General features: G+C 41.8%; 2 protein-coding genes across 3 annotated transcripts in view; both read left to right on the top strand.

Annotated features, from left to right (window-relative positions):
* The first annotated feature begins 1,981 nt into the window (after positions 1–1,981).
* On the top strand, positions 1,982–15,402 carry LOC134621310 (male-specific lethal 3 homolog). Of its 2 annotated transcripts, none has more exons than XM_063467737.1 (14): positions 1,982–2,231; positions 5,493–5,575; positions 5,686–5,781; positions 5,975–6,069; positions 6,154–6,251; positions 6,487–6,615; positions 6,871–7,028; positions 8,718–8,876; positions 8,980–9,215; positions 9,305–9,394; positions 10,751–10,860; positions 11,046–11,145; positions 11,231–11,315; positions 14,176–15,402. In XM_063467737.1, exons 1-14 carry the CDS (start codon positions 2,133–2,135, stop codon positions 14,273–14,275), a joined length of 1,638 nt encoding a protein of 545 aa, XP_063323807.1. In that variant the 5' UTR covers positions 1,982–2,132; the 3' UTR covers positions 14,276–15,402. The 2 variants fall into 2 exon arrangements, with proteins under 2 accessions (XP_063323807.1, XP_063323808.1); XM_063467738.1 differs by lacking the exon at positions 1,982–2,231 and adding an exon at positions 2,667–2,824 and having other exon boundaries at positions 14,176–15,400.
* Positions 15,403–15,564: 162 nt separating this feature from the next.
* LOC134621309 (FERM and PDZ domain-containing protein 4-like) overlaps positions 15,565–22,070 on the top strand; it is a 114,848-nt gene continuing 108,342 nt past the window's right edge. The window contains exon 1 of the mRNA XM_063467736.2: positions 15,565–16,313. The gene's annotated coding sequence lies outside the window, so the exon portion shown is untranslated. The remainder of the gene's footprint in view (positions 16,314–22,070) is intronic.

The raw sequence follows: 22,070 nt of genomic DNA on the forward strand, positions 1-22,070 counted from the left end.
TCTTTGACTTTTTAATGTTTTGCTGTCTTCCAGCTCTTCATCTGTGAATTAGTGAGCTCGTGTTACAAACATGTAATCCTAGAAAGCATTTCATTTGAAACTGATTTGACACATCTGTTAAAATATATCACGTGCAGTCAGGGTAAAAGGCAATGAGCGGAAATTAGCAGCGCTGCACATTGGTCGGTAATGTTCAGCGTTATATGCACGCTGTCCATATTTGGTCTACAGTAGTAGACCAGCATTGCCTGAAACCATTTTAAGCGAAATGAGTGCAGGTTTAGCAGCAGAGACATGGTTTCCTGTGCCAGGGATCAGTTCACATTTCATTGTTCAAGCCTCTTAGAGAGAGATAAGCCTCAGTGAAAAGGTTACAAGGTCAGGAAAAAAAAAACCTGCTGAAATATGTACCATGAGTAAATATCTGTCTAGACCTACAAATGAATCACATGTTTTTAAATGATGTCTGCAGATTGATACACTATTTAGTGTATGTAAGCGATAACACATTGGTTCAGTTAAGGGAAATTTAGCATTATTGAGACATGCAAAGTTTTCATTTAGTCTACTCTAAGTGACCTTCCAAAACTGCAAATATGAAAAACTACATGTGTTGCACCCCTGGAAGGCTGTACCATCCTCAGCTTGCTTAATTTGTACATAAAAGGGCATTTAACCTTAGCAAATTGTCCATGATATATCTGTGCTTTTTATATGCTACGTGGTTTTAGTCTGTTCAGAACTTAATTAATACATAGATGTCATCTTTGAGATCTCATCCGTGGGATTTTTTTCATAATGAAAAATCCTACTTTCTCTCCCTGCTCTCGAGCATGGGTGCGGGACTTAGCCTCAACTCAATTAGTTCAAACCAATGACGTTTTTTTGTATTGGACCAATACCAAGTAACTATAGGGCCAATATTGCAGACACCAATACCAAAGCAATATTAATACTTTTAACATGTAAAGGTAGGTTATGTAGGGGAAAGCAGTGCATCATTATTTATGAGATGATCGAAATTAATTTGTAAATTCTGAACACTAAATCACTGTATGTTTTTACTTTTCACAATAATAGGTTAATATAATAAAACACACTTTTTACCTACAACAAAAAACCCACATTTATTTCATATAATTCAGTGGGTCACATACTGAACTTAGCAGATAGAAACAAAGTATTGAGTCGCGCTAGCATCGATCTGATATCAGTACCAGCCTTGAGATCAGATGCTATTTGGATCCGCCCACACCTGCTTGTCCACACCTGGATTAATGGGAGACAGCTCAGGCCGAGTTCAAGTGTTTTCGTTTGGATTTCTACAGCATGTGTATCGTATGTGTAGCATTTTTAGTTCCTGAAGTCGACTGTACATTGGAGGAATTATTCAAGTGAGTGATATTTGTTTCAGGTATTGCCTTTGTTTTTCATTTGCTTTAAAGCCTCCCAATCATGTGTATCAGTCAGCTGAGTGGGCACCCTATAAAAAGGCGTTTAAGTTAATACATTGTACCCTATTTCCTTAAACTGCTGTGCTAATCCTGAAGCTTTCTGAGGGATGCAGCTATAACAACGCCATTCTTTTACACTAACAAAGTCAGTTTCGTTTGGATTTAAAAAAAAAATGTTCAAATACTGACATCTTCTGGTGAATCTTTGAAACTACATCATCTGTACGGTGTCCCCGAAAGCTCATTTCAAAAGCTCACTGCGCTTTTATGTGCTGCCTTCTCTGTCACGCGGGACTTTTGTGATTGTAGTTGCAAGGCTGCGGCAATTCACGTGCAAGAGCCATAGTTTCCAGCTTGAGTTTGTAATTAAAGTGCGTGGAGGGGGGTTTATAAATGCATTTGACTCGCCGCCTCTGCACCTGTTATCCACAAGTAACCACAAGTAAGCGCGTGACCCACAGTGGTCCCGGGCGCTGTGGACTAGAGAAATTACGAGCGGTCCTTGAAAGCAGCCAAAGCATCAGCAGCAGTAGCAGCATCTCGTCCCACAACAGCGCCATCCTTCCACAGTGTGTTTTGGTGGGAGAGCCTTCACAGGGAAGAGTCTGGCAACGAAAGGGTTAAGGGGTTTACAGGGTTCAGATCGATGCCTCCTCTCCCACACGTCGCCATGAACAAATGAATTCGCGGGGAATTAAATATCAATTTCACAAAGGAGAGCGAGTCCTGTGCTTTGAACCCGACCCCACCAAGGCTAAAGTGTTGTATGACGCTAAGGTAAATGTTTTGCACAGAAAGATGCAGACTGGTCGGATTTTCGACTTTGTATAAACGTGTAATTCATTCTAAGGGGGGAAAGCAGGGTTGATTCTTTAAGGTGTGGGGCTCTAAATTTAGCTTGGGATGGCTGCTTAGGCCACAGGAAAATAGGCTTGCACAAATAACGCCCAGGCTAGGTTCTCTTGATGTTTTTCGCGTGGTTTCCGGGTGTGTTTGATTAGCTGTGTGTCGCTCGCGGGTCACAATTTAGAAAAAAAAAAGTCAACACAACTTTGACGTTTTGTAATGTTACCGGTTTGTTTGTGTGGAGGAGGCTGCTGAAAGGGGAATTTCACATGAAAATTCTGTTGCAGTCAGTTAGCATTAGAAGCATCTTTAAACAGCAGTAAGGGAGTTATTAGCCGGGCGGCTTGCCGTTCAAAGCAGATTAATGTCAACACACCAACCAACAAGCGCACCACGACAGCAGGGCTGCTAACTTTGCACACACAGTTGTCTGGCTATTTCAGTTTAGTTGTTTGCTGGCTTTTTTTTTAAGCGGGCTAAAATTGTCCAACAGACTGGTGGCTATTCTGCTGCCTGACTAGCTGGTAAGCTAACGCTCCTAGAAAGCTACAGTCTTTACTCCACTCTAGCATGGCTGTTGCTAACCTGCGCTAGCTAGCGGTTAGCATTAACACTTATTTGCAGTTGTCTTACTATATTATATTAAATGATTATTCTTAGTGTCAGAATGTAGCTGATTTACGTGGATATTTTTAATCCCGATAAACCTGTAAGTATTTAGCTTAAGTTATAAGTTGGGTAATTACTGTTTTATTATGAGGTTCAAGGGTAAAGGGTTTATCTACACTTGTTTGTACTTTCTATGGTCTATAATCCTTTCATAGCTTGATGATTGATAATGATTGCATTAACATCAAGATTCTGCTGAGTCTAGATGTTGCAAGTGTCAAATCCTGATTTGCAAAGTAATAACAGTCATAACCCTAGAGAGTAACAAGTGCAATAGATTTTTTTAATTATAATACACTGAGTATTACACATAACCTAGCTTCATATGCAGGTAATATCTAAGCAAATGGTGTTTTTGCATCATATCTTGGGGTGTGATAGTATTCTAATATATTGCGTGGCGGTATCTGGTGTGCCTGTATCGCTACAATATCAATATTTTGTTAAACAAATTAAAATACCGTGGGAAAAGAACAAGAGTACACCACCATCCGGTTATATTGTTAGCCATGATATTGGGTGAGCCAATTTAATGTAAGTTAACAAACAAAACAACCAACACTGGACACACTTAGCTTGCTCTGAATTAGGAGGTAGCTTTGTCAAGCTAATGGCTCAGTCACACAAGTAAAACTAAGACAAATCTCTTCACAGCTATAATAGTAGTGGTTGCTGATGATTGTATTGTATTTTTTTTACATTCTGCAAGCGCAACTTATGGTGACTAAATGGTTGCTCAGAGCTTGAGGGTGTTGCGCTCGGGGCCACTTTTGATCTGAAGGTTGCCTGATTAGAGGCAACCTTTCTGCAAACAGTTACAGTCTGACTTGCACTGACAGCAGTCACTCTCACAGAGATTGTTAAAGGTTTGCAAATAATTGCAGTCTAAGTTAGAAATGCAGACCGATTGCCAACATGTTGCCATCACTCTGAAAGAGTCTTTGTCAATGAGCACAACTTGAGGGGACTCGACTGGCTGCTAGTTGGTTGTATTCTGGTTTTATTCCTATAGATCAGGAAGGTGCTGAGTGCAAATGTAATGGTTAAATGTGAATTTCTGTCTATGTAGACAGCAGCAGATATGTGGTTTTTGAAGTCATCTTCTGTTTTATCATCTTATGGCAACATTTGTGCAGGTTTTACTGGCAGTGTTGGTTTGGTTGGTTGACAGTCTCATTTTGCTGCAAACAATTACATAAAGTGAGATGACTTTCTTAATGAATAAAAAAAGATATAAGTAACAGAGGTGATAAATCACAGTATATGCTATTGCAATACTCAGCATGTAATATATCCTGATCAGTTTACTCAGTCTGCTGGTGTTCAATGCCGCGCCACCTGCAGACCACAACAATGTACACTGTGCTTGCCACAAATAAGTGATACAAAATCTCTTTGTTGGTCTGCTAGTTATGCTAATATCCAAATTTCTTAATTTTCTTCTTGTACTTGAACCCTTTATTGATTATTGACCCTTAATTAAAACAGGAAATGAATGATTACCCCAGAAAATGGTGGTGTTGGGTAGAGCAGGGCGATATGACCAAAAATATTTATCACGATATAAATTTGAAAATTTGCAATAACGATATAACTGACGATATAATTGACACGAGACAAAATGCTTTACAACTCCACAACTTTATTAGTGCAAAAAAACCCCATCAATGTATTTTCACTTAAACAAGCAGCTGTTTTTTATGTGCATTAAAGTTATATAAAAATGTAACAGTGCAAATGCAAATTCCTTGCTGACAGTTTAACCAAAAGGCATTTCCAGTGGAAATTGGCCGACATATCCTCAGCATAACCATGTAGAATATCCACAAAACTTAAAAAGCGGTTATACACACACAATACGGTAATATTATGTTGAAGCACAGTACGTATCACTCCGCGAGGCGCCTGCCTACGATAGCCGTAATGCTCCGACAATCCATCAAGCAGTGCAGGTTCGTAGCTTAGCAAAGTCGTACTAAAACATTTGACAGATTTTCGAGCGCCATGTACCACATAAAATCATTTAGAGGTCAGTAAACACAACCAGAATTCGTACATAAGGCACACGGGATTATAAGGGGCACTGTCGATTTTCAGAAAAATCAAAGGATTGATTTTAAGTGTGCCGTATTTTCCAAACAACACGGTAATAACGACGGCCCGCTAGCATGCTCTATCAAAAATAGTGCTTTGTTGTGTATCTGACGGATGAAAGCTAAACCAGTTCCACACCACTGAAGTTGCAGCATTTTTACAAACCAATTCTGGTTCATCCATTTCATTTAACGATCCACTTTCGCTCTTCTCATTCTGCGTCGCCGCCATGTGCGTATGTAAACAAAGGCACTGCCCATGCGCGTTTTACCCATATTCTATCGCGATATTTCATTTTCCTATCGTTGCCCAAAATTACACCGGTATTATCGTGAACGGTATGATATAGCCCAGCGCTAGTGTTGGGTACTTGCTAAGTTATGAATAGATGTTTAGCAGGACTGCGCTAACTGTGTGTTCATGTTGCAGGTCCTTGATGTCTTGATAGGTACAGATGAACATGGAAGACGAATCCCGAAGTACCTGATTCATTTCAATGGTTGGAACAGAAGGTAAAGTTCTCCTTTCATCAGCTTTTGTATGAAGCAGTAATGTAGCACTGCTGTCAAGGCCACGCACTTTTAATTATTTATATATTTTGCATATATGGCTGTTTTTGTAGCTGGGATCGTTGGGCCGCAGAGGATCATGTCCTAAGGGACACCGAGGAAAACCGTAAATTACAACGTAAACTGGCTCGCAAAGCTCTAGGTCGCATGTAAGTTCACGTTCTAATTGTCTACTGACGATTATCAGCAATTACTTGATGATGAAGTTCTGGAAGATTTTGATTTAAAAAGTCCAGTGTGGTGTGTTTCATTTCATTGCCTGCAAGTTTTGGATTTGACCTTTTGGAATGTGTGTCTGTAGAAAAGTCTGAGACAGTTTTTCTTTTTGTTTCTCGGTGATAGGAAGAGAAAGGGATGGGTAAAGAGGCGCCGTCGTCAGTCTGGTACTAAATCTTCTCTGAAGACTCTCCCAAAGGAGGACGACAGCGATGACGCGTGTGAGAAATCTCTCTGCATCTCTTTGTCTTTTGCTCCCCGTCTCCCTCAGCAATCAAGTTAAGCCCCGCGTGTTCTTTCTCCAGGCTTAATTTCAACTTCAGAAAGCAGCGACGGGGACGATTCTGACCCCGAGTCTTCAAATAGCGGGGACAGCACCTTCTCTGAGGACATCAACAAAATGGTAAAAGTTGATCGGCACAGTGTACGTCTCAAGGTTCAAGGGCATGTAGATCACTAGTTGCGTTGCAGGCCTTTAGGTAACATCACTGTCAGGCTTAACTTGAAGTAAATGACCTTGATATGTGTAATTTGTGGCTGATAGATTCAACTGTGGTTGTGGGAGGGATTTCTGGCCACGGAAAATCTACGCGATTGTTTTTATTGATCCTCCATTTGTACATTTGTTTTTGTATCAGAGGGTTGAGGCAGACGTGAATGTCAAGAGGGAATGTGAGGAGAAGGTCGTTCATGTTGACATCAACATCCCCGATGTTCTGAAGAAGAAACTGGAAGATGACTGCTTCTACATCAACAAGAGGAAGAAGGTGCGGGCAGCAGATCCTGGGCACACACCGCTTTCTAAAGCCTATATACAAAATGTCAACAGCTCATTGGTTGTTTTTGATCTACAAATCCATCATAATTTAGCTTGGCAGCTAAAGGACGAGTGGGCACGACTCAAAGATTTCTGACACTGGTTTGTGTTTTGAAAGAATTGTAGGATATGGAACTGAAGCGTGTCAGTATTTGATCTTGTGGTTTTTTTTTTTTGTTTGTTTGTTTTTTTTTTCCTCTCTCAGCTCGTGATGGTTCCCTGTCAGACAAACGTTGTGCACATCCTGGAGTCCTACGTCAAGCACTTTGCGATCAACAAAGCGTTCATGGCCAACGAGCGGTACAGGCGTCAGCAGAGCACCACGCAGAGCGGCAGTCCACAGCCAATCCCTCCAGAGAAAAGGTTAGTATTCATGTTCTTTAAACAGGAGGGGAAATAAGGCGATCCAAGCACGCAAGCCACTTAGTCTTCATTTCCAAGTGTCCAATAGAAAATGGTTAATGGGAATTAAAACTGAAACATGCTCTAATACATACAAATTTGTCCACTCAGTGGCCACTTTATTAGGTACACCTTTCTTCGAACATATTTGATCCCCTTTTGCATTCAGCGCTGCCTTAATTCGTCATGTAAAGATGACATTTGGTTCTTGTTGATATGATGGCGTCACAGAGATGCTGCAGATTTGACCTTCTGAAAGTCATGGCAGAAATGGAGACTTAGACCAGACAGTAATCAATTCAATTTTATTTATATAGCACCAAATCACAACAACAGTCGCTTCAAGACACTTTATATTGTACAGTAGATCGTACAATAATAGATACAGAGAAAAACCCAACAATCATATCACCCCCTATGAGCAAGCACTTTGGCGACAGTGGGAAGGGAAAAACTCCCTTTTAACAGGAAGAAACCTCTGGAAGAATCAGGCTCAGGGAGGGGCGGGGCCATCTGCTGCAACCGGTTGGGGTGAGAGAAGGAAGACAAGATAGAAGACATGCTGTGGAAGAGAGCCAGAAATTAATAACAGATATGATTTAATGCAGAGAGGTCTATTAACACACAGTGAGTGAGAAAGGTGACTGGAAAGGAAAAAACTCAATGCATCATGGGAATCTCCCAGCAGCCTACGTCTATTGCAGCATAACTAAGGGAGGATTCAGGGTCACCTGGTCCAGCCCTAACTATATGCTTTAGCAAAAAAGAAAGTTTTAAGCCTAATCTTAAAAGTAGAGATAGTGTCTGTCTCCCGAATCCAAACTGGAAGCTGGTTCCACAGAAGAGGGGCCTGAAAACTGAAGGCTCTGCCTCCCATTCTACTTTTAAATACTCTAGGAACAACAAGTAAGTCTGCAGTGCGAGAGCGAAGTGCTCTAATAGGGTGGTATGGTACTACAAGGTCATTAAGATCAGATGGGGCCTGATTATTTAAGACCTTGTATGTGAGGAGCAGGATTTTGAATTCAATTCTGGATTTAACAGGAAGCCAATGAAGGGAAGCCAATACAGGAGACATGCTCTCTCTTTCTACTCCCTGTCAGTACTCTTGCTGCAGCATTTTGGACTAACTGAAGGCTTTTCAGGGAGTTTTTAGGACTTCCTGATAATAATGAATTACAGTAGTCCAGCCTGGAAGTAATAAATGTAGTTTTTCAGCGTCACTCTGAGACAGGATATTTCTAATTTTAGAGATGTTGCACAAGTGGAAGAAAGCAGTCTTACATATTTGTTTAATATGTGCATTGAAGGACATCCCCCTCCCCCAACCAGATTTGGTGAGCCCTTGCAAACGTTAGCCTCAATTTTTTCTTAGCTGACAGGAGTGGCACCGGGTGTGGTCCTCTGGACATGCAAAATGTCAAAAATTGAAGCAGATGAGCTACAGAAGCAGAGATGCTCTTCTTTGCACCTTGATTGCAATGAGTGGTTATTTGTCTTTTCTTCTGACCATTTTCTGTAAACCACAGTAACATTTATCTTGTTGAAATTATCCTGAAACATGGCACTCGAATAGCTTCCCTTCACTGGGGCCTGTATAATCAACTTACACTTGTTACATCTCCTATTCCTTCCTGTTTTTTAATAAAGTGAGGAGCTGTGTAAGGAAATGGTCGATGGCCTGAGGATTACGTTTGACTTCACCTTACCCATGATCCTTCTCTACCCCTGTGAGCAAGCCCAGTTTAAGAAGGTCAGCTCCTCGAGGCTCTTCCTGGCCATGAATGAAAGCTCCCCCTGCTCGAGCAAGTAAGTGTGCTGCGATGAATCCCTTGCGCCGCATCAGAAAGCATTGCGTTCAACTGCTGTGCTGTTTATTTTATTTTTTATGCATTTGCCTTTGCTTCCAAAGCACCCAAAGAGAACGCAGCCCAAGCCCACTGGGGCACAACCCGCCTACCCCTCAGTCCACAGACAGCCAGCCAGCCCTAAGCGACATCTCTACTACCACCCCCACCACTCCAGCCCCGACCCCAAAGCGCCGGCGCCACCCCGATATGGACTGCATTTCCTACCAGTCGCAGTCACTGAGGCGCTCTACCAGGAACACGTCCGGAGGCGACCGTCCAGCTGAGGGAAGCAGCGGCGGTAATGAGTTTAAGTTCCTCCTGGATTTGATGTAGCTTTATATGTGTTTACACAAACAACTTAGAAATGCAACACATGTCATGATATAGGTGGAGGCAGCGCCACGGCGTCACCACAGCTCAAACGGCGAGTGGTCGACACCTCATCGCAGCCCAAGTTCTTCCTTAACCTTGACAAAAGTAAGCTCCGCGTCTCTGAAAGTACTCTGTGTGATTGTAAGTTTGTGAAAATCACTATCATGTCGTAGCTGCAAACGTCTTTGAAACCCTACAGCGTAACCTGACGTGCACCTCCCCAAAATTCCCTGCAGAAGTCTGAATCAAATTTGACTCATGATTTAACTCATTAGAATCCTTAATTCGTCCACATAAGTAGACAAGTGTTCACCTGGTTCTTCGTTCTTCTTTTAAACTTTCTGACGCAGGTTTTATGTGTAAAATGGCAATAGTAGCAACTCTCTGCTAAACGATTGCTCTACTAGGCTTGTATTGTCACAGGTCACGGCATGCTGAAGTACCACAGAATGAGACCAAGCATTTCTCTGTAACCGTATTCTTTGATCTAGTTGTCTGTGCAGATAAAACCTCCCCAACATTGACAAATACAGCCGCCTTCAAGAAATTTAAGAACTATGTAATTCTAAACAAAATGCAAACCAACAAGAAGAGTTTGCAAAAGTAGAATGAGAGGTTTCGGCTCTCGGGCTCCTGTGGAAGCAGCTCCCAGTTGGGTTCAACAACTCGCTCATAAGGGATCATTGGTGTTCTCTATCAAATTTGGTGTAGTCTGGAAACTTTGTCTTTCCCTCAGAGATGCAGATTTATTTATTTTTATGTTCTTAGGGGAATGTTTGCATAATTACACTCACTTCCAGAAGGGGGAGACATGAGCTCCTCACTGCAGGTTTATTGTAGCCATGCTTCATGATTGGGTGAAGATCAGAATAATGCACTTCCTGTAAACGCACAGTGATTGTGTTTGAGTGGTAACTTTGATTTTGTAGTAACCAGTTTAGCCCAGTAGGTGGTGTTATCTCACTTCTGTCCTCCCACATTCTTCCCCTCTTCAAAGTCAGCGAGCTGCTCTCTGCCAATAACGTTATTACAGTGAACTCAAGTTAAATGTAAAGAAACATTTTAGTTAACAAAATGAAAATAAAAAACAACTATTTTGTGAACTTTACATTTTATTTTAGTTAGTTTGTAATGATTTTATTATTATTCCTAAATCGTACCTCTGACACGCACCGTAATTAAAGACTAAAACTAGCAGTGAAATTAATAAAAACTAAACATTTTCAAACTAAGCTGTAATAAGAAAATCCACACTGGAAACTAACTGAAACTAAACTGAATTTAACAGGTCCAAATGAAATGAAAACAATAAGTAAGCTCTAACAGTTTGAATCGTTTCCTTTGAATGTTTTTGTTGATCATCGATAGCGTGCTGTGAAAATGTGTGAATAATTAACAGAATCAGCTGATCTGTCTTTCTGGCAGTGATTTTTATTTCCTTTTATTTTCCCCGTCCCACAGAGACCCCAGTGCACAGCGGCTCCTCTTCCCCGTTGCCTTTGACCCCAAGCAAAGAGCGCAGCGGCCCTTTCTACGGCCTGGAGAGCCGCAGAAACAACGAGCTCAATGAGGTGATGAAACTGTGTGATTATCTGGAATGTGGGAATTGCTCAAAGGCACTAGGATCATTTTATGTATTGTAATGTGCTGCTGTAGATTTGTATACACCACCCAGTTGACAGGAGGTTGAAACATTGCACAGATTTCCACTCACAACTCCACTAAACTGTGCCGTTCTGTTTGCTCTGCCCAGCAGGTTTTGAGTTGGAAGCTGACTCCTGATAACTACCCTCTGAATGACCAGCCTCCTCCGCCATCCTACCTGTATGGGTCACAGCACCTTTTGCGACTCTTTGGTCAGTTTCAGTCCAGACACGGTTTTTGCTACTAGCCTTTTCCCCACACTGAAACACTCCCATAATCCCTGTTTTTGGCTTTTAGTGAAGCTTCCTGAAATCCTGGGAAAAATGCAGCTGCCTGAGAGGAGTCTCCGAGCCCTGATTAAACATCTGGAACAGTTCCTCAGGTAATCAGTTGTTAGTTAGGAGACTTAGATCAGCAAACCTGATTCACGCTCAGTTCTGCTGGGTTCACAAAAGCAGGAGTTTAAAAGGATGGACAAATCACTAGTACGCCCAAAATAACCGAGAATCACGAAAACAAAAAGGAAAAGGAGGAGCAAGTAAATGAGAACATGGAGGGGAAAGCTGGAGTGAGAGGGAGCACGTGTTGGAGGGAGGGAGATGAGTGGGCGTTACACAAGCGCCGGAGTCTAATCTTTAAATCCTCCCGAGTGATCTTCAGTTCAGCCGCTCCCAAACCTGAGGGGATTTAGGTCCTCTGGTTCTGTAATCAAACGCACGCAGTGCCGCCTTCTGCCATCAAGCAGCGCTGTGGAGCCAGTGAGCCGAGCTCGGCATGGAGCGGGAACAGATCTCTGCTCTGAGAGCCGGCGTTGTCTCTTTCATCACTTAAGTGGAAAGTGTTTATAAATGGATGTCGTTAAAAGGTCGTCAGGGAGACGGTCAGTTTGTCAGGACAAGGTGAGGAGAGGGGGGCGTGCAGCAGGAAAGGATTACAGCATTCGTCTAAGCATGGGATGCATCACTTTTTTTGTTTGTTTGTTGGTTTTTGTTTTTGTTTGTGCCCCTTTTCTTGTGTCAAACATCATTGTCATAGTGTGACTGTTACACTATTACCTCAAGCATTAGCAGTGCCTCTTGGCAAGGCGACCCCATTAGCAGTGGGGTAAACATGTGCAGAAGGCTCTCTTAATTCACTCGACTGCTTATCGCTTCTTTCTTTTTCTGAAGGATCATCGTTGTGTTAAAGGGCACAGAGCTGTTCCAGGATCAGTGTTGCTCTCTGATGTTTCCTTCATGTCTAATTAATATGTTCACCATGTTGCAGTTGGTGAGACCCTGAACACAAACTAACATAGTGGAATTTTTTTTTTTTTCTTCTTCTGTTTTTATCTGTAATCAGCCTTGTGGCAGATTGTGCCGAGCGGGCAAAAACTGATTGATGTCGCAGGGACTGATGTGCATTGCATTCTGGGATTTGGCCACAGTTGATCTCTCACTCTCTCTTTCTCCGCTAGTGCGAATACGATTAAGTGTGGGGCGCACGTGTGCGGCACGTCATGGCATATGTACCTGTGTCGTTTCTGATCCAGCGCCAACGATGACGACGAGGGCTAAATTTCTGGCACAAAAGAGGCCCCAAACTTCTCAGAGCAACAAATAGCTGCTTTTTAATACCGATTTTATTCTTTTTATTTAAAGTTTTTAAGACAAAAGAGTCGAGCTTTGCTTTGATTGCTTGTCGCGCTTTCCCATCAATGTCCCATTAGTTTGTTTGTTGTTTCTTAAGTTCTGCTCTGATGAGGATAATTTGTTTGCATTGAGATTAGGAAGGCCGGTGGAGCTAAGATGAGATGGCAAGATTTAGAGGATTTGGCCGAGTGGCGGATACTAAGAAGATTCCAGATTAGTTTTCCCCACTACTGATTAGATGGGAGGGTGGGGTGGGGGTGGGGGGATTTTTCACTCTTTCCCTCTCTGGCTGTCGGTCAGTCGTCTTCTTGGTCTTTCTGTCACATTGATTGGTTATAGGGATTGATTGGTGGGGCGTGGGCTTTGTCTCCAAAATGTCCACTCTAAGCTGAGGGCAGAAGGCGACAGAGTGTAGGATTTATGTGCAACACAGCCAGGGATATCTAGGAAAACACAGGCTGATGTCAGCCAAGACTAGGGGTGGGTTTAAAAAATCGATTTTCTGATTCAAATCTATTTTAGCTTGAATAAAGCGATATCAATTCATTAAATCCTGAATGGATTTTTAAATGTATTTTGCTAGAAAAACGCCAGAATCTCAGGTTAAAGCTCACAAAACTATTTCACCAACAACCAAACAGCTAAAACTGCAAATGAGAGCAGGTAAATTCATTCCTCACAAAGACGTAAACACAAAGTGTGGATCGTTCACCCGACGACACGTACACGCCATCGGGGCTGAAAGCCGACATCTCACAGATTCTGATGCTGCAGGTTTTGTCACTCTGACCAAAAATCACTGAACTAGCAACAAAGTAAGATCCAAACTACGCTTCACGTTTGATAAACATCGTCATTAATTCCTTCTTACTTTGGCTGTTTTGCTTCCACCACGATAAAATCACACTTCCTGCGCAGCTCTCGCTCTCTCTCTCTCTCTCTGTGTACTTCAAGAACAGTTTCCCATCTAAAATCTGTTTTCTGCATTATTTGCTTGCTTATTGTACACCAGTCTACCTTTGTGTACAGCGCTGTTGGCCGCTGTTTTGTTTTGTTTTTTCAAAAATGACTTCCGACAAGAAAGTCTCATTTCTGCTGTTCAATATCAAAGAAATGTAGACTTTTTAAATATCATGCCAAATTGCAAAACGGTTAGCTGTGTATATATTAAAACCTGTGCCCTGCTTCACTTCAGCAGCATCAGGTAATGTTTATATGTTGATTCATGGTTTTCTTCAGTTTGTGATCTACTGCAGAATATTTTTAAGGTTATCTGCTATAAAAATATTTTATCCTCAGTTACTTTGACACAAAGGCATCTGCTATGATGCTTACACCTCTGAAGTCTCACAAGTGTCAGCTTTATTTTTATACATAGAGATAAAAATATGGATATGTACTGATAAATGATCAGAATTATAATATTTCTGACTGAGTCAAAATTTGGATCTTGTAAATCAGAATTGAATCGATTATAGAAATCAGTGACTATACTCAGCCCTAGCCAACACCATCCTTGCACTGTTGTCGTGTAAGCCTGTCATGTCATCTTCATCTGAAAAAATGGCTCATTCTGAGTATTTATTTGTTCTCCTTTTTGCTCTCTTTCAGGTTTCTGGCCGAGTTCCATGAGGATTTTTTTCCAGAGTCCGCATACGTGTCGGCATCAGAGGCTCACTACAGCATGAAACAACCGAGGCCGGTTTACTGAAGGAGACATGGGTCGCCCACCTCTTCCTTTGCTCGTCTCTTCCCTGACCTCTAACCACCCCCCTCAGCTTGTCTAGCGCTGACCTGTCTGAGCTCATGTTTACTGGACTAAATGTCAGCTTTCTCTGGATTTCCGATTTCTTCGCCTCTGGCCCAACATTAGCTTTCTTGGTGTTGTACTGTGGAACATTTGCTTCTACTGTCCCTACTAACCCTCGCCTATGCTCTGCGTGTGGCAATGTCACGCGCTCGAGGCCACGCCTGTGCCGCTTTGCTGTGGTTCATGTCGAGGGCAGCTTTCTGTAACCCTTGGTAAGACTGAAATCTTAGAAAACTGCTAACCATCAAAGCCTCGCTTTCTTCACTCTAGTTCAGAGCTGCGACCACATTACGGTGCTCTGCTTGTCTGCCTTCCCAATGAACCCATTTGGGATACTCGCAAGGGCTTTGTATGCAGATTTGCTTGGGGTTTTTTTTGTTTCTTGTCTTTAAGCTTAGCCCCGTCCAAGTCATGGCTTCCTATTTGTGGCAGCGCTGCCACCAACCTTCTGTATACAGTTTCCCTGAGGCTGCATTAGGACTCTCTCCCTGTCCTCAATGTTTTCCTGCTTTCACTGAGCTGATCAAATTCACGGACTGTTCAAGAACTTTGATTCAGGACTGATTTCTTTAGGTTCTTGAAAGTTTTATGGTCTGTTCAGTGTCCTGAGATCTGCTTTCCTGCTTTGTTTTGCATGTCTGATAACTGTCAGTCATCTGATTTTTATTGTTTCTTCCCTCCTGTCAGTAAGAATTGGGCGCAATTTGTCCTAAAGCTCATCTTCAGTTAACGGGTAGTCTTAATGCACAGTTCTTCTAGACCCTGAAGCTTTTTTTGGACCAGTTCAGTTTTGAATTTTATGTACAAATGTACAATTTTTAATGCAGCAAAAGAAACTGTACTTTACTCGTGAAATTGTGAACATGTAAATAAATGCTAAACGCCTGTTCATCAGCATGTTATATTTCTTTGTACACCACTGGTTCACTCCAATAATACCTCAGTTTGCTTTGGCTCTCACACGCTATGCACAGGATGTCTGAATTTTTCTGTTTCATTTGAACGCTTTTGTTTCCTTCCAGCTCTGTTCATAGTTCAAATAAAGACGTTTTCTGAAGGCTTGCAGCTTATTTACATAAGTGCGAGGCAGCGAGACGACTTGGTGCCCCTGCCAGTTTTGTGTATGTGCTTCTTACACCCTGGTGCCTTTTTCACTATAAGATGAATTAGCAGGAAGCACGCAAGTGGATTGTGATGGAGCACTTTAAATTTGGACACAGACAGGAGAATTTTATCAGCTGCCTCGACCTTGCTTGTCAGCACGCAGCAGATGATTTAAAATTGAGGCGGTGGAAGTTGCTGCCACAGCTTGACATTTTGATTCCGCTGTCTTTGTCAACAGGACTCTTCTGTCTCACAGCAACTTAAAAGCAACCCTTATTGAAACTCCTGGTGCTCGTTTGTACTGTATAATAAATGCGGCACCACCGGCACTCATCCAAGGTGATATAATGACTGAGAGAATAAAATAACTACAGTAGCGGGAAGATATGTTAAACTGATGGTGTACCATACTGCCACAGCCAGCTGGACTGTTGGTCTGATCGATGTCTGCTGAATGTGGATGAGGCTCTGAGTGCTCGTCTCAAGAGGTGGCCATGTTTTTGGCACTTATTTAGATCGGGTTCTGAAACGGCACTTGATTTAATGTGTGGGGAAAAGTTGGAAATATTTGTCATAGTGAAATCAGGAATGTCACCACAATGGTGGATTTTAGGAATGAGGTCAGAAGACTGTAGTCCGCAAGGTTTTTTGTCTTGGGATTGGAGTGAGCTTACAGGGGCCACTGTGTCTGTAAGAGCAGAAAAATTCTCATCCAGCCATTTTCTTCTGCTTTTCAAATTCAGGATCACATCTGAGCTCTCACAGGGAGGAGATACAGGCGGGATACACCCTGGAGATAGCTGAAGGGTCTACTTCAACGGGGATGCGTGGGTTGGTAAGCCATGCCGAACCTGAAGTTTTTATGTGTGTTACGAAACCAAACTAAGTCGCCGTGGTAACTTATCCTGAACACGTAACTTGCTCCTATTCAGGAGCAAGTGTAAGATTGTAAATATAATGAAAACCTTGTGCTTCCACCTAGTCTGTTTTAAGTGCTATGTACAGGGTGGGCCATTTATATGGATACACCGTAATAAAATGGGAATGATTGGTGATATTAAAGTCCTGTTTGTGGCACATTAGTATATGTGAGGGGGCAAACTCCTCAAGATGGCTGGTGACCATGGTGGCCATTTAGAAGTCGGCCATCTTGGATACAACTTTTGTTTTTTCAATAGGAAGAGGGCCATGTGACACATCAAACTTATTGGTAATATCACAAGAAAAACAATGGTGTGCTTGGTTTCCACGTAACTTTATTCTTTCATGAGTTATTTACAAGTTTCTCTTTGTTCACAGCCATTGACATGTCGAAGAGGTTAACACGTGAGGAGCGGATCGAAATTGTGTTGATATCTGATGAATGCAGTAACCGGGTCATTGCAGCAGATTTCAATGCAAGACACCCTACGAGACCACCCATCTCCCATGCTACAGTTATCAAACTGCTTGCTAAGTTTCGTGAAACTGGTTCAGTGTAGGATTTGCCAAAATGTGGATGCAAGAAAACTGTCACTAATGAAGAAACATCAGTGGCTGTCCTAGCTTCATTCAGCAAGAGCCCACAGCGTAGCACTCGCTGCATGTCACTGGAGAGTGGCATTAGTCGAACATCCCTTCGGCTGATATTAGCTACTCACAAATGGCACCCTTACAAACTCCAGCTACTGCAGCATCTCAACGAGGATGACCCAGATCAGCGCACAGAATTTGCAGAATGGGCAAAACAAAAATTGGAACAGGACCCTCAGTTCACGCAGAAGATTTTGTTCAGTGATGAGGCAAACTTTTATGTGAATGGTGAAGTTAAACAAAACCACCGCTATTGGTCTGACACTAACCCACATTGGATGGATCCCTCCAAGACTGTTGGAACAGCAAAAGTGATGGTTTGGTGTGGTATATGGGGTACAACGATAGTGGGTCCATTCTTCATCAATGGAAACCTCAAGGCCACTGGATATTTGAAATTGCTACATGATGATGTGTTTCCCTCTTTATGCACTGAAGCTGGCACGTTCCCTGAGTTTTTCCAGCAAGATGGTGCACCACCACATTATGGGTGCCAGGTCCGAGCATTCCTAAATGAACAATTTCCTGGAAAGTGGATTGGTCGTCGTGGGCCAGTTGAATGGCCCCCAAGGTCTCCCGATCTGACCCCCTTAGACTTTTATCTTTGGGGTCATCTGAAGGCAATTGTCTATGGTGTGAAGATACGAGATGTGCAGCACCTGAAACTACGAATACTGGATGCCTGTGCTGGCATTTCTCCTACGGTGTTGCTATCAGTGTGTGAAGAGTGGGAGAAGAGGGTTGCATTGACAATCCAACACAATGGGCAGCACATTGAACACATTTTATAAGTGGTGAGAAACTTGTAAATAACCCATGAAAGAATAAAGTTACGTTGAAACCAAGCACACCATTGTTTTTCTTGTGACATTACCAATAAGTTTGATGTGTCACATGGCCCTCTTCCTATTGAAAAAAACAAAAGTTGTATCCAAGATGGCCGACTTCTAAATGGCCACCATGGTCACCACCCATCTTGAGGAGTTTGCCCCCTCACATATACTAATGTGCCACAAACAGGACTTTAATATCACCAACCATTCCCATTTTATTACGGTGTATCCATATAAATGGCCCACCCTGTAGGTTCCCTGTTGGGCTAATGTGATTTTTTTATATGCCTTATCAACATCACAAATGTCAGATTGTTGCTGGAATTTACATTCAGCTTGGGATACTTGTTTTTTTTTTATCTGCCCTTCCACTGCTGATATTGAGCATAGATTAGAAAACTGGTCGGGCTATTTATCACCAACACCTGTTCAATCAATTAAAACAACAAACATATAATTTCAACATTTCAGTTTGCTTTAGTTTATCAGTAGATCAATGTCAACATTTCCTTTAGTCACCATTAATGTTTCAGAGCTGTAATCTGCAGCTGTCACCTCAGTAGTAAACAGCAGCACAGAGAGTGCATTCACTGTTACAAAAACTAATCAAAATGTGTTTTTGCAACACTAATATTTGACTGCTGAAGAAGCAGCAGCATGTTAGCACTTTACTGGTATGGTATATTCTTTATAAACTTGGCACAAGCTTTAAGTTGCACTGTGGCACTAGCCAAAGCAGATCAGTCAAACACGGCATGCTTGCAGACACCAACTGACCGCTAAAAACGAGTCAATAGCAGAATACGCTGTTTGACAGAAGAGTGCTCAACTCTGCTGCTCAACCCACAAATCCATTTGTTTCTCACAAATGTGGGATTAATATTAAAGTAATTGTTAAATGAATAAGTGAAATCAAAGTTGTATCGCTCTGGACCAACCAACACAACTCCAATTTCTCTCTGATAATCATTTTGATTACATTCTTGCAACATTATGGGGATAAAACTTTGAGGTGGATCTAATGCCAGCTAACAAAGGCTAACAGCAGCTAACAGAGGCAAAAAACACACCGCATACTGAGAGAAAAGCAAGATATCCTGAACAAGTCGCCTCAGTATCGCTGTCATCAAACAGAAGTGTGACTCATAACAGACTTCCTTCGCAAAGGAAAGGACATCTAGCGGTGATACGTGGGTGCTTCTCTACCGGCATTTTGACAGCTGAGGTAAACACCGGACTGACAGCCTACACTTTTCAAAGATGGCTAAAAGAGACTAAAACATGTTTGTCCTACAATGGCCACCATAGCTAAGATTATGCACTCAAACTAGGAGGAGTAAGAAAACAGAATTAAGTTGACTGTCATACATCAGAAGAATGAGGTCTGGCAACTCTTATGTTCTCTGGAAATTGTTAGCAAGTGTTGATGTCTTTGCTGAACCCACACAATCAATGGATGTAGCTAGATTAGCTGATAATTTGCCTTTCTTTATAGGAATAAGAGTGGTATTGATCCTTTCTTCTTTATCTCATACAAAGAAAATTGTTTCCTCTATAATTGTTTTTGCTGTTATAAAGCAGAATATTAACATATAATTATTTAGACAAGTGAAAACATAAGCCTTATTTATTCTAATCTAAAGCTCTAGATGTCTTTCTGATGAAAAAGTTTTATACATACATCATTTGTAGACTATTATTGTTATATAGATCTTTAGAAAACTGACAGTATATATGCTTTCTCAGTACTTATCCTAGAAATGCTTAATATTGGGTAGTGTAAAGCAATACAAATGTTTTTATCAGCCAAGTTTCTTCTTCTTGTGTAATCTACAGTTGCAAAACAACACGAGAGTTAAATAAAAATGAGAATTTGTTCGTCTCTTTGATACATTACACATCTTTACTGCCTGCAGAGCTATGATCTTTACTTCTAGTGCACCTATGGGAAACTGGCTATGCTGGCTTCCCCGTATCAGAGTTCTAATGGGTTTTAGTGGCGAACCTTAATTGTATTTGGACTGGGTCAGACTTCTTGTAATGAACCGCTTATCAGTGCAACCTGATACGGCACTCTCTTGCCTGCTGCTATCACGTAGCCACAGAAGCCACCAGTTCAAGCATCTCAATTTGATTTCCCATCCATCGTTGTCTCTATCAGCTTACCACATGATTCAATTGTTAGCGGAGGAAATGGGGCATAATGAGATGTGAGCTATCACCTTGTAAGTGCTGCTGCCGGCACCTTTCACCTGAATGTGCTTCTTTTTTCTTTTCCCTTTTTCCATTTGGAAAAGCCAGCCTCTGCTTTTCCATCCCACTCTCCTATCTCTCTATCTCACTCCTTCTTATGTCCCCAAGTTTCTTTTCTTCACTTCACATCCGTATCCTCGTCTCGTTTGTCTAATGTTCGCTTTGACCAGTCTTTTGACTTTCTGCTCATCTCTTCATTGACTTCAGTACTTAACTGCAGCCAGAGAGAAGACAGTGAGACGCTTTTGGCCAATAGGAGTTCGCGGAAGTATCTCTTTCTATTCTCTTATCTAATTTAGGAGTGCTTTCCACCACATTTCCATTTTTCATCCATTCCAAACCTTTGTCTTATTGAGACATCATACATGATGCATACGTCTTCTCGCCAGCCGTTATCAAAGTCTTCCAGTTTTCCTCTTCATTCTCTTCTTTCTTGCTTCTCTCCATCCACCGCTTTCCATCTTCATTCTAGCGTCATGGATCTAAGGCACGCATTGAGAGGGGAGACGGTGGACATCAGCCCCTCTTTGTCCACCGTATCCTCTTGGACATCATTTGACATTAGCAGTGACATCACATCACTGAGCTCTGACCAAATCTTGACTCCAGTAACAGCTGAGAGCGGCTTCAAACCCTTCGAGGACTCGCTTCCAAAGAAGTCTTCTTCAGTCACGGCCTTGTCTAAAGTGCGAACTGTGGCGTGGAGAGAGACGTCTTTTCTTGGAAACGACGAGTAAGTACTTGACTGCAGTTAATGGATCAGGCAGTTTAGTCAGGCAACAGTTAAAAATGACAGAGAAGCAATTTCATGTTAAAGCTAGAAGAGCCAATTTGAACTATTTCACTGTATTTGTCTTTGTTTAAGGAAAGTAGTACGGAGATAAGGAGATCTATATATTGTACCATAACTAGTGGAGTGATTTGTCACGTTTTTAAATATGGGACATGATGTAGGGCTGAAAAATGTTAGCAACTTTGCTTTATGACAATATCAGTACGCTAATATGTGATTTTAGCATGTTTCGTCTGCATTTATATAGCTGTAGACTGTAATGGAAAGTCACGGTGATGACCAAGGTTAGAACCCACGGCTTTGTTTTAGAAATGTCACACTAGACCAAAGTCATCAACCTTGACTCGTAAACCGTTGTACCATTTCAGGCCATCACTCTGAGATACGTCATCACATTTTATTCCATTCAGTGATTTTGCAATGTCTATTTATTAGACTGAAATAAATTATACTCTTACGTATGAGAACTTTGATTAAAAACACAAGGTCTAATCAATGTTTTTTCCTCCAGGCCAGCAATATCAATATGTGGTTGTGTATTTTTTTCAGCTTGGGATGGGATTTCATTGACATTTTCATAAAACCATTGCACCAGTTGATTGAATGTTTAAAAAAAAAAAAGAGGTTTTCTTTGGTAAGGCAAGGGCCAAATAACAGTAACGACGCAGGAGAGAAGAGGCTCAGATCACCACCAATAGCACACGGTCACAAGTGTGTGTGTGTGTGTGTGTGTGTGTGTGTGTGTGTGTGTGTGTGTGTGTGAGAGAGAGTCTTCGCTTTCAGCCCACAGTGGCAATCATGATCTGTTTCATCTGGCTTTAATCACGAGCGGTTCTATAATGGGAGTCTGATTCCCAGTAGCAGGACTGCGAGAGCAGATAAAACAAACCCTGCATTACTTCAGATAGAAACCATAAATCACCTCTTCTCCTTGAATTCTACTGAGAGTCTCTGGCAAGTAAGAAAAACCAGGGTGTTGTGCATCAAGTGTTACTTTTCTTATTCCTTTCTTGTTTCACTTCCTTCTTTCCACTCTCCATCACTCCGCCATGCCCTGGTATATATAATTAGCCTTCCACATGCAGACAAATGTCTGAACTTACTCACTGGCTGACACTCTCGCCGTGTCTTTAAATCACCC

This window comes from Pelmatolapia mariae, linkage group LG23, assembly GCF_036321145.2.
Source record: "Pelmatolapia mariae isolate MD_Pm_ZW linkage group LG23, Pm_UMD_F_2, whole genome shotgun sequence".
Taxonomy (NCBI): Eukaryota; Metazoa; Chordata; class Actinopteri; order Cichliformes; family Cichlidae; genus Pelmatolapia; species Pelmatolapia mariae.

Coding starts and splice junctions, on each gene's coding strand:
- LOC134621310 (XM_063467737.1), top strand. CDS start 2,133: ATGAATTCGCGGGGAATTAAATATCAATTTCACAAAGGAGAGCGAGTC. Junction 6,070..6,153: donor GGACGACAGCGATGACGCGT/GTGAGAAATCTC, acceptor TTCTTTCTCCAG/GCTTAATTTCAACTTCAGAA. Junction 8,877..8,979: donor AGCTCCCCCTGCTCGAGCAA/GTAAGTGTGCTG, acceptor TTGCTTCCAAAG/CACCCAAAGAGAACGCAGCC.